Source organism: Hirsutella rhossiliensis (genome assembly GCF_020360975.1).
Source record: "Hirsutella rhossiliensis strain HR02 chromosome Unknown scaffold00003, whole genome shotgun sequence".
In the NCBI taxonomy this organism is placed as follows: Eukaryota; Fungi; Ascomycota; class Sordariomycetes; order Hypocreales; family Ophiocordycipitaceae; genus Hirsutella; species Hirsutella rhossiliensis.
Window position 1 is genome coordinate 3,707,248 of NW_025408669.1, and position 17,447 is coordinate 3,724,694.

Consider the following 17,447-nt stretch of genomic DNA (forward strand, 5'->3'; position numbering starts at 1 on the left):
TGTCTGTCCCTGGAATACCATTGTCACGTTCCTAGTCTGTAGAAAAGCTTCATCAGGTGGCCATCGATGTCCGAATCGCATTCCAAGTCATGCCTGGCCGTGCCCAGCAGTGAGACAAGGACTTTAAAGTCGCGAACCAGCTTGTCCCCCAGTGCCTCGAATACTGCTGACATCAATACGACGTTGACAAGCAGAAGGATTCGGCGGAGATGTTTGAAGGCTTGCTCATCGCCTCCAAGCCTGTGGTTTCTGATGCGGCCTTCGTCTCTCAGCATCCTTGTCCAATGGTTAAGGAGAGAGGGCCGCGATAGCCGATAAGCTTCGCGAGTTCATGGAAAGAAGTGTTGTCATCCGGCACGAGGGAGAGACCAGAGGGGCGGAAAGGGAGGTTGGGCCGATCAAGCACACGGAAGCTAGAGGTAAAGTCTTGGTATGTGGTTTTGACAAGCTTTGAATGTTGTTTCGGCTGGACGCTAATACTACTGGACTAGTCTTCACGGTCACGTGGACTTGTGATTATGTAATGAGACGGGCTTGAACTTCCAGTCTGCATCGCCCAGTTTGCTTTAACAGCACGCCTGGTGCATGAACGTCGGTTGACCAGCCAGTGCTGTACTGATGCGCAAATGCTTCTTCTCTCTTGGGCTTCTCCTCTGCATGGGCTGTCTGCGATATGAAGAATCAGAAGTGCCGCGATGCTTCGGATGGACCCTCATCAATGCGCAACGGCCAAGCAAAAACATCAACAATAACAAGCACTCGTGCCTACCCTGAGCCCTCGTTGGTTCAAGTAAAGTCCTTGTTCCTGGCGCAAATAGGCGGCGTCATGCGTCCCCCAGCATGGCCTGAGATAACATTAGAAACTTGTTATTTCCTGCCCGGGTCTAGGGTAGCCCAGACCAGCCGAAGCTCTATACCCGCGTAACCTGTTTTCTCCGCGTCTACCCACCAACCCTAGCGTCGCGTCTCATGTCAAGTGGACGTCCCGCAGGGCCAACAACCAATTGCCCAAAGGCACCCTCGCAGCCCCTCGAGATACCACGCTCGTCGCCTCTGGCGTGACATCGGCCCCGGAGCCATGGCTGATGCAGACAAGGAGTACGGCTTCCCGGATGACGCCGGCGCCGATGACGACCAGTCCATCATATCGGTACGTCTTCCAACGGCGAGAAACACAACCACGGGCAAGAGCTGATGCTGTCCGTCCTCGACACACAGACTCGAGGCCTCGAGGCCTTGGGCCGCAAGGTCACAACCACCGCCTCCCACCTCATCGTCCCCAACGCCGAGGCTGCTGCCAGCCACTACCAGACGGCCATGGCCCAGGTTCACAGGCAGCTCAGGCGCCCGGCCGTCCAACGCAGCGTCTTCTCCATGGCACGGACGACACCGACCGACATGGTGCGCGCGAAGCTGTCCACGACCGAGATCCAACACCGCGCCTTGACCCGCCTCCCCGACGAGCTGCTATCCAACATCCCAGACCACGATAACTCCTACTCGCTCTTCCAGGGCTTCCAGGCCAGCTTCCCCAACCTGACGGTTGAGGGCAAGAAGCATCGCCGCCGGGTGTCGAGGGGTAGGAAGCTGCTCGAGGATGGCACCGCTGCTGGAGGGAGGGCCAAAAGTCTGAACCAGCTGAAAAAGGAGAGGGCATCCATGATGCACGAGTTTGAGCTTCTCGGAATCCGCAAAAACATGTCGAGCAGCGAGATTCGCGATATTGACAACAAGATTGCCAACCTGCACGGCATGCGAAGGATAATACTCGACAGGCTGGCCGGACTCGAACAGGAGGAAGCACTGCTGGAGCACGACAGTACGTTCTCTTGTCATGAGCACACCCTCGAGTTGCCGCGTGCGCTAACTGCACTCAGTCATGGATGCCGAGGCGCGGCTAGAGGAGGCCCAGGCGCTCGCGGATGAGGCAGAGAGCATCGCGCAAAGCACACCCTCGAAAGACGAGGCAGACCTTGTCGGGGACGCCGACGATCACGACGCCGGCTTCATGTCTCAATCCGTCTACGAGAAGCTGCCGGCATCGGCAAACAGCACACCCACGCGCAGAAAAAGAGTCCATCGGCGAAAATCGATGCCTATCCTACACGAGCACTTCGAGGCTGGGTCCAACATCCGCGAGATTCGCGCGCACCGAGATAACATTACCGCCCTGGACTTCGATGGGCCCTTTGGCACCATGGTGACTGCCGCGCTGGACGACACGGTCAAGGTCTGGGACCTCAACGCCGGCCGGTGCATGGGCTTCCTCGAGGGCCATACGGCGTCGGTCCGCGCGTTGCAAGTCGCGGACAACATTCTGGCTACGGGATCGGCAGACGCCACCATTCGGCTGTGGGACCTCAGCAGATCACACTATGATCCACACGGCAGTCAGTTTGGCAAGGAAGCCGAGGACGAGGAGGCTATTGCCTTTGAGAACCCCGACGACCAGCCGATTGACCCGCCCCAAGGCAGCATGGACGACTGCGCCCTCTTCACGCTCGAGGCCCACGTCGACGAGGTGACGGCGCTTCACTTTAGGGGAGACATCATGGTGTCTGGCTCGGCGGACAAGACGCTGCGCCACTGGGACCTGGAAAAGGGCCGGTGCGTGCAGACGCTCGACGTCATGTGGGCCGCTGCCCAAGCCTCGGCGACGAGCGTCTCCGACGGCTCCTGGAGGCCGGCCGGGCGGTCGCAGGCCGGCTCGTCAGACTTTGTCGGTGCCATACAAGTCTTCGAATCTGCCCTGGCCTGCGGCACGGCTGATGGCATGGTCCGACTCTGGGACCTCCGGAGTGGGCAGGTCCATAGGAGCTTGGTGGGCCATACCGGGGCCGTAACGTGCTTGCAATTCGACGACGTCCACCTGGTGACGGGAAGTCTGGACAGGAGCGTCAGAGTAAGTAACGCGGCTTCTCTCGTGCTACCACGGGCAAGCCAGCGGCGGCTGACTTGTGCGTGTTCAGATATGGGATCTCCGGACGGGGTCGATCCACGACGCGTACGCTTACGACAGCCCCATCACGAGCATGATGTTCGACGCCCGCAGGATAGTGTGCGCGGCCGGGGAGGACGTGGTCAAGGTGTACGATAAGGTCGAGGGCAGGCAGTGGGACTGCGGAGCGGGCATCGTCGAGGCCGAGGAGGGCAAAAACCCTGCCGTCGTGGAGCGTGTACGTGTAAGAGACGGATACCTGGTGGAGGGTAGACAAGATGGAATTGTAGGTGTGTGGACATGCTGAATATAGACGAGGACGGAGTGCAGCTCAACTCCGCCCCATGTTGCGCGCTGGGCATATTGGGTGTTGGAGCCTAGTGTCGTGGTCTGGTGAGACGCCACGTCGTTTGATCTTACTTGCACAGTTTTGTCCGCTGGGGGTCCCTTGTACAAAATGTCGAGCAGTCGAAGTCGATGATCGGAAGTGGCCCTAATGAACCGTGCTTCGAAAGACCATCTCATAGCCTCCACATCAGGGCGAGTGGTGGTGAAAGACATGATGAGGCTTTAGAAGGTACGGGGTACTTCGTTAAAAAGACACCGAAAGCACGTGTGCGTAACTCAACCTCACACACTCACGCCGGTCCGCAACGCCTCTCAGAAACTTCAAAAAATAGTGTCCGCGAGCTTCTCGTGAGGCTCAAGTCAGGCGGCATGGATGCGATCCGTGCGCGGCTCCTGTCGCGGTATCTGGAGGCCGCAAACACCATCGCGGATGCAAAAGCATCAACCCCCACTGGTGACAACGGAGGCTCCGCGTCTACTACTGACGCGACTCGGCCGTCGGACAGCGAGGCGCATGTCGCCGGGACCGACACCCAAGCCACGGCCATGGAAAAGCTCCTCCAGCGCCAGGCCGCCCTGGTGGCCCGGATCCATGGGGGCTTCGTGGCCGAGGGAGGGACGAGTCGGTCACACGGGGTCGACGAGGAGCTGCTCCAGCGGAGGCTCGACGACGTGGCTTCGGTTGCCATGGGCATGTTTTACGCGTACCGCTTCGATCGCGTCCCGTACTACTGGCGGTGCCTGTACACCGAGGCTCTGGTCCTTTCCACGCACCGCCGCGTCCTCGAGGCGCTGTGCGTCCATGATGGGCGCCTCGACTCCGGCGTCTTGGACCTTGTGGTCGAGAGCCTGGACATGGCCCTCATCACCACGGGCGGGGCTAGTAGGAGGCTGGGAGCGTCGTGGATTGAGACGACGCTGCAGATCCTGGAAGAGTTCTGGGCCGCCTGTGGGGACGGAGAGCAGGAGGAGCAGACAGAAGAACGGTCGCCGAAACGACAAAAGCGGATGGAAAGCAACAACGGCTCACTAGCCACCGCTCCGTCAGGTCGCATCTTTTCGACCCACGAGCCGTATGGGCGGCCGCCGATGAGCGCCGGCAAGGAATGTCCACGGCACGCCGACTGGACGCTCGACAGGTTCGAGGAGTACATGCACCAGGACGGAGGGAATCCCCGGCCGGTCGTGTTTACGGACCTCATCGACGGCTGGCCCGCCCTCACGGACCGGCCGTGGAACAAGCCCGCGTACCTCCTCTCCAGGACGTTTGGTGGCCGCCGGCTCGTCCCCGTCGAGGTTGGGCGGAGCTACGTCGATGAAGGCTGGGGCCAGGAGCTCATTCCGTTTCGCCAGTTTCTCGTCCAATACGTCGATCCGAGACTACGGCAGTCGAGCGACGGCGGCGGCGACGACAACAGCGATGATGGTGATAGTGACAGGGCCGAGCCCAGCCAAGTCGGCTATCTCGCGCAGCACAACCTCTTCCACCAGATCCCCAGCCTGCGCAACGACACCACCATCCCCGACCACTGCTGGGCCGCGGTCCCGCCCCATCCCACCTCGCCCTCCAAGGACCAGCCGCGCCTCGACACGCCCCAGCTCAACGCCTGGTTCGGCCCCGCCGGCACCATCACCCCCCTCCACACCGACGCCTACCACAACCTCCTCTGCCAGGTTGTCGGCACCAAGTATGTCCGCCTCTACCTGCCTGCCGCCACGCCGCACATGCAGCCCCGCGCGCCCGAGCACGGCGTCGACATGAGCAACACCAGCGGTCTCGACCTCGGCGTCGTCGAGGGCTGGGACCGGCCGCCGCCCGCAGGCGAGGATGAGGGCGAAGACGAGGACGCGGACCAGCGTCTGCTGGAGGCGAGAGAGCGGCTCAGGGGCCTTGATTATAGAGAGTGCGTCCTACGACCGGGCGATGCCTTGCTGATTCCTATCGGGTGGTGGCATTACGTCAGGAGTCTAAGCATCAGTTTCAGCATCAGCTTCTGGTGGAACTAGGCCTTTATTTTGGTCTATTTTCTCTCCACCTCTTGATTTTTTTCTGCCGTCTTCACAGACAAATTGTGGCAGCATGATATTAAGTTATGGTTCACTTCGAGCTCCACGGGGGTTTCGCTTCTTCCGGGATCTTCAGAGACCGCCCGCGTATTTCAGGACTACCAGGACTTTTGGCGGCATCGTCCCAATCGCGCCTTTCCCTTCAGCTTTGGCGAGCGTCTTCTACGCTCTCCCCAACCTGCGCCTCTCTACGGGCTTTGGCTCCGGCTTTGAGCGTCTCCCACTTCTCGCGGTACTTGTCGAGCGTCCGCTGCATCTTGCGGTTGTCCTTTTCGAGCCGCTCCATTTGCTTCACTGCCGCCGCCAGCTGCTCCTCTGCGTCCTGGGCCTTCCTCATCAGCGCCTCGTCGACGGGCTTGCCGCTTGGGGGTGGCGCGCCGGGCGAGCTCGGCCGCATAAAGCGGTAGCTCTCGGCCAGGGCCATGGCCGAGTGCTGCGAGCTTGCCTCGAAGACGTGGAGTCGCTTGGAGACATTGTCGAGCATATCCTTGAGCGATTTATTCTCGAGGCTTAGCTCTTCGATGTTGTTGCGCAACTCCCTCTCGCCTGGCGCTCGCGCCGCCTTGCGCCTGGCCGTCCCGGGGGAGAGCGAAACGGGGGTTTCTCGCGCGTCGACAAAGTCGTCATCGTCGTCTTCGCCAGGCACCAGGAGCTCGCCGTGGGCGGACGCCCCGAAGCGCCGCTTCTCCTTTTCCGCGTAGGAAAGGATGTTGGCGTACGACATGGTGTGTCCGCTCGTGGGCACCACGTAAAAGGAGTCGCTCGCGGCGTGGCCATCCCTCGCCAGCGCCTTCATGGTGGCCTTTGAATAAATCTTGGAGAGATCCGGGTCCTGGCCGCGGGAGCTAGGAGGTCGGCTGGACTTGCGCTTGGGGGACGAGGGAGTCGGGGAACCCGGGACGGGCGCATCCGATGTCGGCGCCGACTCGGCCATGAGAGAAGACTCTTCTTGGATGAGCGGTAGGCCGGCAAAGGCCAACGGCGCGGATATCTTGGTGATGAGGCTGCCAAACGTATTATAAAAGCGCGCGTAGCCCCCCTCGTCGACAGTCGCGGAATCGGCATCCACCCTGGGAGACGACTCCCTGCTCTTGGGCGGCCGTTGGGGCGAAGAGGAAGGGGAGGACGTGGGCGGGACCCAGGTCGGCTTGCCCGTCTGGTCCATGATGGTCTGCATCTTAATCCTAGACCCATCCCTGCGCGGATGAGGGTCGACGTTGCCGGGCGCCTGGTCGCTGGAGACACTGGGGCTGAGGGGCTGGCCCCGGTACTTGGAGCGGATGCCTCTGGCCGAGGCCAGGTTGCTGGCAATCGACGACGACATGTCGCGGGAGGCGAAGCGGTGTGTCTGCGACCGGCCGGACACGGTAGCCGGCGTCCTCGCATGGGCGTCCTTGCGCGGCGCGGCGCCATTGTCGACGACGACAACAGGGCGAGCCTTTTCGGACCGCTGCGGCGACTTTTCGCTCAATGAATCGTCGTCGTCGGTGGGGCCACGGCCGGAAGCGGGGTGCTGCGATGACGACAACGAGGCAGCCGGGGCGGACTGGGGTGGCAGCTTGAGGAGGGCGGCGAGCCGCCGGTGATGGTCCTCGAGCAGCTTGAGGGTGCGCAGGGCCTCGACGCTGGTGGTGTGGCGGGCGGCATTGGCGAACTCGCCGGCGGCGTGGGCGTGCTCGCTGATGGCGACGGTCGTGTCCGAGGCCTGGCGAGTGGCGGCGGCGGCGGCGTGGGCGTGGTCGTGGGCGCGGACGAGCGGCGAGGCGTCCATGACGCCGATTTGGGGGAGGGAGCCGAGTTTCTATCCTCCCTTTTTCTTGTGGGAGCTTGGCTCAAGCTTGAGGAAGCAGGGCGAAAGCGAGTGTCGGACGTGACGAGAAGCCTCGGTGGTGTGTGCGCGTGCTCGCGCCCCCTCTGGCCAGATTATCGCTGGCGCATTGACGGGTGACGCTGGGAGATGAGGGGATCTCGAGGGGCAGCGAGGGATGGAGCGCGGCAAATGGCCGGAAGTGCCTCGAGCCAGGGCGGGGCAACACAGCATGAACCTCGTAGGAGATATGTACGTAGGTACCGAGGTGACTTCTCAAAGCTGATTAGTCTGGAGGTTAGGGCTGCCCCCAAGGGTATTCCTAACACTTCTAACACTTGCCTACTAATCCGGTCATAACTTAAGTTATTAATCTATCATCGTACGGAGTAGTTAGAAAATCGCAATTACAGTTAATAAATGCCTCTATATACCGCTTTTATAAGCCATGCCTACCTTTATAATAGTACTTATAGCGCTCTTTCTAGCGCTCTTTACGGTAGCCTTTATAATACTCTTTTAGTAGCCTTAATTAGACTTTAAAAGTAGGCGCTCGTAGCTACTTATAGGCCGCTTAATTTTTTTAGTTTAGTCTATAAGTAGAAATAGGTTTTAAGATAAAAGACTATATTTACCTATAAGTTATTAATATATACTTTAAGTAAAGCTAGGTACCTAGACTAGCTTAAAATAACTTAGTAGACTCTTATTTAAAGTTACTTTTAGTTAAGCGAATTTATAGAGATTAAAGAACTAAAAGTCTAGTACTAATTAATTATACTAATTATCTCCTTATTTTTAACTTAGAGCTAGGATATTTTTAGCCGCTTTTACTCCTAACTTTCTACCTTTATACTTCCCGCTAGCTAAGATAAGCTTAAGCCTATCTATAGTTATTATAGGCTCTTTTAAACCTAACGATTATAGTAATTCTTTAAATATTTTATCCTTATTAGCCTTATTATTTAAAGAGACTTTATAGGTCTTTTTAATCGTTTAAGGCTATTTATAGTTAGAATTATCTTTATTTTTACCCCCTTTATTATTAATATCTATAGTAATAGTTTTCTTTTTTTACTATACCTTTAATTATTATTACTCTTTTAATTACTTTTACTTCTTATTAAAATTATCTTTTTAAGCTTTAACTTTATAAGTATATACTTTTTTAATCTTTATTAGTTACGTGCTTTATAAAAGCTTTTATTTTTCGACTTTTAATAGATTCGAAAAGTTACGTTAAAAGGTAGAACTATATATTAAAGGAAGAAGGTTAATATAAATAATTAATATAATAACTTTTAATAAGGTATATATACTAGCTTTATTTTAAACTAAAAAAGACTAGTCTTATTTCTTAAGGATATTAATAATATCCTTAAAAGTAGTAATATCTTTTTATTAAATTATAACTCTTTTAGCTATAATAGCTAGCTATCTTATTACTATTTATAGTCGCTAGTTAGTATAATAATTAGTATAATAATTAGTATAATAGTTATATTAACTTACCTTAAAATATAGTAGCTAGTATACTCTTTACTAACTCTAAGATAGCTATTAATACTACCTTTTAAATATAAAAGCTAAGAGTAATATCTTATATAACCTTTAAAATAAGGTAGGTAAATAAAGTATAAGGAATAAGTAAATCGGGAATTTACTAAAATTTTCGAATTTTATATAAAGTAATAGCTAATATTAAAATTAATAGATAATCTAAACCCTTATAGTATAGTAGTTATATACCTAGGAAGCCTACTAGCTATAACGCTAGAGTTAGTTCGAATCTAGCTAAGGGCACGATTAATTTTTAGTCGGACTAGTAGACTACGCTAACCTACTTATTAATTATAAAAAGGTATAAGCAATAAGCGTAGGATCGGGTAATAGATAACGTAAGCGGAAATATCGGTCGAAGGAGTATAGGGTAGGATTTCGTCCGGAATTTATAACGAGTATATAAGAGGCTAAATAATATATTAAAAGAATAGCGTTATAAAAGATACTTATAAACTTACTTATTTTATCTACTACTCCTAGGGAAATCCTTTATCTTTTATAGACTATTGCTCGTCTACTAGTAGACTAATTAGTTAGCTTTCTAGTATATTCTATAGTGCTTAAAAAGCTCTATCTATAGTATGTTTTCCTAACTTAGTAGGTGGTCTAATTATAACGTAATAGTTAACGTAAGACTATAGGTTCTAGCATAAGTAGTAGATTTAACTAGAATATTCTATGCCCTACCTATTCTCGTATCGCGGATATCTTCGGAACCGCTTAGCTAAAATAGGCAATAGGGTATCCGTTCTGCTCGTAATTAACTTATGCATTTTATATATATTTTATTTTATTAGGATAGGCTTATCTTAACCCGCGTTTCCTAAAGGAAGGTATAGATATTTAGTAAAGGTCTTTATCTTTAAGGGTTATTCCCTTAGACTATATTATAGAGCCTCTTTTTACTAGCTTATTTTATAGAGCCTCCCTATACTTATTATTTCTTTATAATAGTAAAATAGGAATATAAGGGTATATTCTTATATTAATTAGCTAAATAGCGCTTTTAAAAGCGCTTATAAATATACTAGTAGTCTAGCCCTACTATAAGTAAGCCGGCCCGGACCTCGCCTACCTAGACCTAGCGACGAATTCGTTAGGACCTCCCCCTAACCCCGGTCTAGGCCCCTTAACCGGGAAAATAAAAACCTAGGGCCGATACTAGTAACTTAATAAGTATAGCGTAAAGCTAGTACGATAACCTAACTACTAGCCTAGCTAAAGGCTAGTATTAATAAAAAATAGCCCGCTAAGCCTTATAGTAGAAAAATAAGGTAGAGCCTAAGAAGATATTATTATAGGATAAGGTTAGGGATAATTATATAATTAACTATTAACTATTAACTAAAAACGCTTATACTACCGATTAACGCTATATACCCCGCGTATATAAAGGAGTTACTTTTTAAGGTTACTTTATAATAGGGCTAATATAATTCCGACTAACTATAACGATACCTAAGATAGCTAGCGTAAGATTCCTATATATTATAACCGTGACCTAGTATATAGGCGGACTAGCTATAAAAGAGGGGAGGGGTTTCCTTTAAGTACTTTAGTTTTTCCCTCTTATTAAACGCCGAAGTTCTAGATACTTTTAAATAGGTTACTAGTATAATCTTAATAATCTTAATAGATAATATAAGAAAGAAATATACTTTAGTCTTATTACGTTTAAGTAAGAAAAGATAAATAAAGACTTACTACCTAGCTTAAATCTTTATTTAAGCTTAATAATACTTACTAGCTTAACTAATTTCCTTTTACCTTTACTACTAGTCTTTCCGCTAGTATTTATATTCTAGCTAAGGAGAGTCTTTCTACTAGTTAGCTAGCTAAAAAACTAGCTATATACTATAAAACTATAAGCGAGATTACTATAAATAAGTAGTATATATAATAGAAAGATTTCTCGCGAAACTAATATACGCCTATAGTAGGTATATATTATAACTAAAATACTAACTAATACTAGGAATTAATTTAGTAGTATTAATTACCCTTAGTAACGATATTACGCTAAGGCTAAGGGGTAAGTAAATATAGTAGCGGCCCTTAACGTACTAGGCTTAACTAGAGCGCGTAGCGTAAAGAGACGCTACTTAAATTTATATACCTTAATAAGGCGAGTTAATAAACCTAAAGTAGCGATACGATACCTACCTAGGCGCCGAGCGACCTTATAGAAAAAGTAATATATAATAAACTTATAGGCTTTATCCTAAGTATAAAGTTTAATAGGGTATAGGTAGTAGTTAAATAGCTTTCTAAGGTAAAGAGCCGTGCTAGTAGCGCGTTATTAGCGGTGCTCCGCGTAAATAAGAGCTTTAAGATAATAATCTAAGAAGTAATTAAGGAGGTAATTAAGAAAGAACTCTACTTAGGTATTAGCTAAGGCCTAGGGGGCCTAAAGCGAACCTAAGCCGCGGCTATAGCTAAGACTAAGGGACTAACTTAATATAAAGCTATAGTAAAATAGGTACTATTATACTATAAACGTAAGATTATTATAGTCCTTACTAAGGCACTACTTAAAAAATCCTAAGCCGCGAACTAAAGGATATAGTAAAAGCGGTAAATATAGCCTTAAAAGCTATAAGCGCTATAGCGGTAAGGCGCCTTTAAAGTAAAGATATTACGGTTATATTTAATACCTTAGCGAGAGCCTATTAAAGGGACTAAGGCTAGGTTAAGGCTATATTTAGACTAGAGGCTATAATTACCTACCGTATATATATAGTAGTCGCTAAGAATACCCCTTTAAAGGTAGTAATAGTAAATAGGGAGCGATTACTTTATAAGATTATAAAAGTAAATAAAGTTAAGGTCTTATAAGCCTAGGCGCTATACTTATAATCTAAGATATTAATAGCAACGACTATACTTATTAAGGTTAGTAGCTTAAAAGAAGCTAATAGGCTTTATAACTTAGGCTTAATCCTTAAAGTATAAATCTTTTAATATAAACCTTATAATAAGTTAGTTTAACTATAAAGATACTATAATTATTATAAGTATAGCTATATTACTAAGCGGTATATATTAATATAACTCTATAACTAATATAAGAGTATAGTATATAATAAGGGTAAGGATAATTATAAGGCTAAGAAGGGCGAAATCCCTTATAACTATATCTTATACTAAGGGGACTACTTATTATAGACCTAAACTTACCTTATAGTAAATAAAGCCTAGGAAAAGGTAAGGGAAAACTACTTATAATAACCTTAATAGTTCGTAAATACTTAGACTTACGCTAAGTAATAAGTATTACTTTTAAGGTATATAAGTAAAAGCGGAATTTTAGGAAATTAAGGAATTATATAAGACTATATAATAAAGGGGAAGAAGGAGTATAAGGTAGGATTTTTAATAGAATTTATTAGTAGTATATTAGTATATAGAAGAGGTATTAAAGTTAATAATACTTTCTCTATTTACTAGCGGACATACTATCTTATATAGATAATTATAACTAAATAGAAGAACCTTTTAGGACTAGATTTAGGCTACCGTATAGCCCTAAGACTAAGGAATTCCGTAATACCTTAAGTATAGCTAGAAGTATCTTAGTTCTACTAATATTTATATTTAAAGGAGGTTAGTTATACTAGTATTCTTAAGAGGTCTTAAGAGGTCTTAGCTAGTATTTTAAGCTAGCTCTATTTCTTTAATTCCTAATTATACGATAACCGGCAACCCGTTTAATATATAATAGTATATAAAATAACGAGCGATTCTTACTCTATATAATAGGATTTTATCTATAATTAATATACTACTTATTAGCTTATATAATTAAGAGAGTATATTAGAGCTGCTTTATTTATAATAGGAAAATACCGTTCCTAATAATTACCTACTATTAAAACTTAGGACGTTCTTAATTTAACTATAGTTTAGAAGTAAGGACTAAGTAGACCGCGCTAAGATAAGAGGTTAAGCTTAAAATACCCGCTAGCTAGTAAGGCTAAGGAAGCTAAACTAAGTATAAAAGATATTCGTAGGTATAGTAAATAAAGAAGCGCTAAGAGATAGAGCGCCTCCCTCCCTATATAAACGACCCCTTTTACCCCGACCTTACCTATATATAACTAAAAGTACTATTCTAAAATATATAAAAGAAATATAAGCTAGCTTAGTTAGCGCTTTACTACTAGGCTAGCTTTAACTTAATAGTACTATAGGAAGTAAAAGCTATACTAAGAGGTAAGGCCCTACCCCTTAAAGCGGCGCCTTATAGCCTAGTTTATAAGGAGGGGAGGTATACGCTATATATATATAAAAGGCTTAGGCTAGGGACTTAGTTACCTTAGTCTAAACTAAATTAAAGTAAGGTAATTTTTAAGGCTAGTACTAAACTATAAACGATTTACTTACTACTAAAGGCCGCGAGGGCTAGAGCGTTATAAGACCTAAGTATAATCGAACTAAAGTACCTTATAGTAATAGTAAGGGACTTTAATATCTATTACTTACTCTAAGATAAATATAATAAAACCTTAGATAGTATGATATAACTTATATAAGAGGCGATAAGATTATAACTTAAACTCGCTACCTTAAAAGGGGAGTATATAAGATTTTTCTATAGCTAAAGGGATAGTACTATTAACTTAGCTTAGGTAACGCTAAAGACTAAGATATAGTATACTAGGCCCGACCTAAACCTAACTAAGTTAAACTATATCCTTTAAACTATTATATTATAGGTCGATACCTAAGCTTAAGCGCTTAAACTAGCCCTAAAGTAAAAAACATAGATATTAAGCTAGTTAAAGCTAAGACTATATCTTAGCTAAGACTATATTAACTAATACTTTAGACGCTAAAGGATATCGACTAAGACCTAGACTATATCTTTGCTACTTTAGCGTAGATCGCAATAGCTATAGTTCTATACTAAGGGCGAGTATTACCTAAAAGTAATATATAGTTTACCTTAGAGGTAGGAAAGGTAATAAGGGAGGCTAAGAGGATAAGGAAGAAGTATAAATAGGAAAGGAGTAAGGTAAACTAAGAAGACCTATATAATATAATAGCGGCTTAAAAGTAAACTATTTATAAGGTAAGGAGGGCCTATTAATATAAGTTCTTAAAAGAATTTAGCGCTAATAATACTAAGCTTTAAAATATAAAAAGGTAAGCTAGACTCTATAATAAGCTATTACTAAAACTAACTTATATCTTACCGCTAATTAAAGAGGGTAAGGACTAACTAATAGAAACCTTTAAAAGGAAAGCCTAAATATTAATAGCTAAGTTCTTCTTACTAAAAGCTAGTATAACTTAAGGGCTACCTTAGCCTATAACTAAGGCGACCCTTATAATTAACTAATAAATCTAGCTAGCTAATATTATAGTAACGCTAAGTAAGATAAAAAGCTAGAAAGTAGTAGGTCTAGATAGCGTCCCCTTAGGGTTTATTAAGAAGTATAGACTAGTATTAGTCTAGTAACTAGCTACGATCTTTAACGCTTATACCTAACTCTTATATTTTCTAAAACGGTTTTATAGCGCGAATATAGTAGTAATTTAAAAGCTAAGTAAGAAGCTAGAAGCTTACTATATAGTAAGGGGATAGAAACGGATTTCCCTCTTACTTATAATAAGGAAAGTACTTAAGTAAATACTAGCTTAAAAGATTATAGGAGTAGTAAAGGTAAATAGTATCTTACTAAATAGATAAATAAGGAATAAGAAGGAGCACTTAATAGAGGCAGCGATCTTATTAGTAATAGAACTAATATACGCGACCTAGGCCTAAAAGGGCATTATATTATTCTTATAGCTAAATATTAAGGGCGTATTTAATATAGTTAACTATAATAAGCTTATAAAGGAACTAAAGCTTTAAGGATACCTTAAATAGCTTACGAGCTTAATATAGAGCTTTATAAGTAATAGAAAATTAATCTTTTACTTTAATAAAAGGACCTTAGAGCTAACTTAAGTACTAATAAAAGTCTATTAAGGCTCCCTCTTATCCTTAATCTTATTTTTATACTATATAACCCCCTTATATAAGAGGCTTAGTATAATATATAGTATTTATATTATTAGCTTCGCCGATAATATAAATATAGTTAGTATTAAACCTACTAAGGCTATTATAGTAGTATACCTAAAGGAGGCTTAAAAGGTATACGTAGAGTAAGCGACTAAGTTTATAGTTACTTTTAAACTATTAAAAAGTAAGTTAATATACTTTATATAAAAGAGATAAGTAATAATAACGCTAGTTTACTTTAGGGCTAATATAGTAATACTAGTCTAGGAGGCCCGCTTACTAAGGGTTTAAGTATACCGGAAATTATATTAAAAGGTATACTTAAAATAGCTTTAAGTAAAAATAAAGCGCTAAACTATAGCCCTAACTAAGCTTACGGCGTTTATATAAGGCTATACCTTATTATACGCTAAGGAAGTCTATAGTAAGGTAATCTAGTCCTTAATCTCTTACGCTATAGTTATATTCTATAAGATAACGCTTATAAGGGGGAAACTATATAGGATTACGCGGGACCTAGTATAAGACTAGTTAGCTTACCTTTAAGTAATAATAAGCGCCTACCGCGCGACCTTAGTTTACTAAGTAAAAGTAGAGGTATAGGTGCCTTTAATCGACCTTTACTTAAACTAAAGAATAATAGATACCTTTTAAAGGTTAAAGGACTTAAGGCTTTTAAGCTAAATTTAACGTACGTTTAACGCGGTCGCGGGTATACTTAAAAGGAGATAATACTAAAGAGAGAGTAGGCCCTTTATTATATACTAGTCCCTTAGTACGGGGCTAGTACGTTAACCTTACTATCTGCCCGGATCCGGTGCGGGTCTAATAGGTAATTAAACGGACTAGCTACTATACGTAATTAAACGTATTATATAGACTAGCTACCGTACGTTGTTACGCGCGTTAAATACGGACTAGCTACCGGTCTTATAAGTTAAAGTAAGAGTAGTAATAACTATCTATATTCTTCTCTACCCGCCTAAGATCTAGCGGGTTCTCTATCCTCTATATATACTATAGCGAGCGTAAGACCTTACTTAGGGCTTTAACCGAGTAATATCTTAACCTTATAATCGTGCGATAGTAGTACGGTATATTAGCAGTATTTCCCGGTATTTTCCCTAGGTAGGTATAGGTATTTCTCTATAATTTCCCCGCTATATTCTTATAGTAACTTCTTAGGGAAATATCGGTATAGTCCTTAAGGAACTATTATTACTTAGGAAATTATAGTGCATTCCCTATATAATATATCCTTAGGGGAAATCTCCGTAAAATATCCGTGTAATCCGCTTAGTTATCGTTTCTAGGAATTCTAGGTGATTTCCTAGAGTTTGCCCGGTAGCTTCTAGGTTCCTTCTTCCGCGGGGAGCCTTAGGGAGTTAGGGGTGACTTCCTTAGGGGAAGTAGATATCGTTCCGGGTACCTAGATTATCGACTATAGGGTGTCCTATAATACCCTTAGTAGTACTACTACCTAGTAGGCCCCCTTTTATAGAGGAGATAAGAGGGGTCTAGAGCTAGATAAGATTAAACGACCTCTTAGATAAAGCTAAGTCGCTTAAAAGGCTAAATAAAGAATAGGCCGCTTAATAGAACGCTAAGAAAGATATAATTTAATAATACTAAACTACCTTTTACCCTATTAACTTCTTAATATAGTTTAATAAAGTAATAATACTAGACCGTTATAAGGGCCTCCTTAAGTATATTAGTATAGTAATTACTTAGATATATATAGGAAAGATTAAGCTTAATAACTTCCTCTTTAACTAATAAGTCCTTAGCTTAGTCTTACTAATATATACCTATAAATAAAAACGGGATACTATCTACTATATAATAATTAACTATTTATTAATAGTAAAGGTAAGGGAGTCCCTTTTAATATAAGCTTAGGATATAGGTAATATAAGAGCGGGCCTTTAAAGGAAAAAGATAGTAGTACTACTAGTATAATAGTTCCTTTACTTAAGTAGGTTCTATTAGTTTAACCTAGCTTAGAGGCTATATATAAATATACTAAATAATAAGACTAGGGTCGTACTAAAAATAGAGCGGCCTTAATTAAGACTACCTTAGCTAACTACTTCCTTTATTAAAGCGACCTTAAGAAAAGAAGAGGACTTATAATAATAAGACTATAGTATTAACTAAACTAAACTTAGACTAAGTATAAACCTCGTAGCTTAAACTATAAACTAAATAAAACTAATATAACTTTACTAAGTTAGCCTTAATAGCTATAAAATAAAACTTATTACTAAAAGACTATAACTAAATAAGACTTAACTTAAAACTAAACTAAAGAAAAGCTAATAACTAGCCCTTAAACTATAACCTTAGCCTAACTTATTAGTAATAATATCTACTTTATTATTATAGTAGGAATAATAAAACCCTCTTAAAGTAGTATATAAGGTATAGAAAGGAGTAACCTAAGACTTATAAGGAGTATAGGGACTACTACTATTATAAGAAGCTTAATAACGACTAGTTAAGCCCGACCTTAAACCTAAACTAAAGCCTACTTAAATAGCTAGCTTATAAGATAGAGTAATAACTAAGGTCTATATTAAGGTAAGACTTATACTAGTAGTAGCGTAAAGGCGTTTACTATAGCCTATACTATAACCCTAGATTTAATTAAGGTTAAAACTAGTAATAATCTTAGCTAGGACTAAACCGCGATAGCTATAAAGACGTTA

At 43.8% G+C, this 17,447-nt stretch overlaps 2 protein-coding genes across 2 annotated transcripts; one reads left to right on the forward strand and one right to left on the reverse strand.

Annotated features, from left to right (window-relative positions):
• Positions 1-1,078: 1,078 nt before the first annotated feature.
• Positions 1,079-5,293, forward strand: HRG_03530 (cupin-like domain-containing protein; the record flags this gene model as incomplete). The annotated part of the gene is made up of 5 exons (XM_044862001.1): positions 1,079-1,150; positions 1,219-1,819; positions 1,878-2,902; positions 2,970-3,176; positions 3,647-5,293. 5 exons carry the CDS (start codon positions 1,079-1,081, stop codon positions 5,291-5,293), a joined length of 3,552 nt encoding a protein of 1,183 aa, XP_044723027.1.
• Positions 5,294-5,495: 202 nt separating this feature from the next.
• On the reverse strand, positions 5,496-7,124 carry HRG_03531 (uncharacterized protein; the record flags this gene model as incomplete). Its single annotated transcript, XM_044862002.1, has 1 exon — positions 5,496-7,124. The coding sequence occupies one exon, from the start codon at positions 7,122-7,124 to the stop codon at positions 5,496-5,498; it is 1,629 nt and encodes a 542-aa protein (XP_044723028.1).
• Between the last annotated feature and the right edge of the window lie 10,323 nt (positions 7,125-17,447).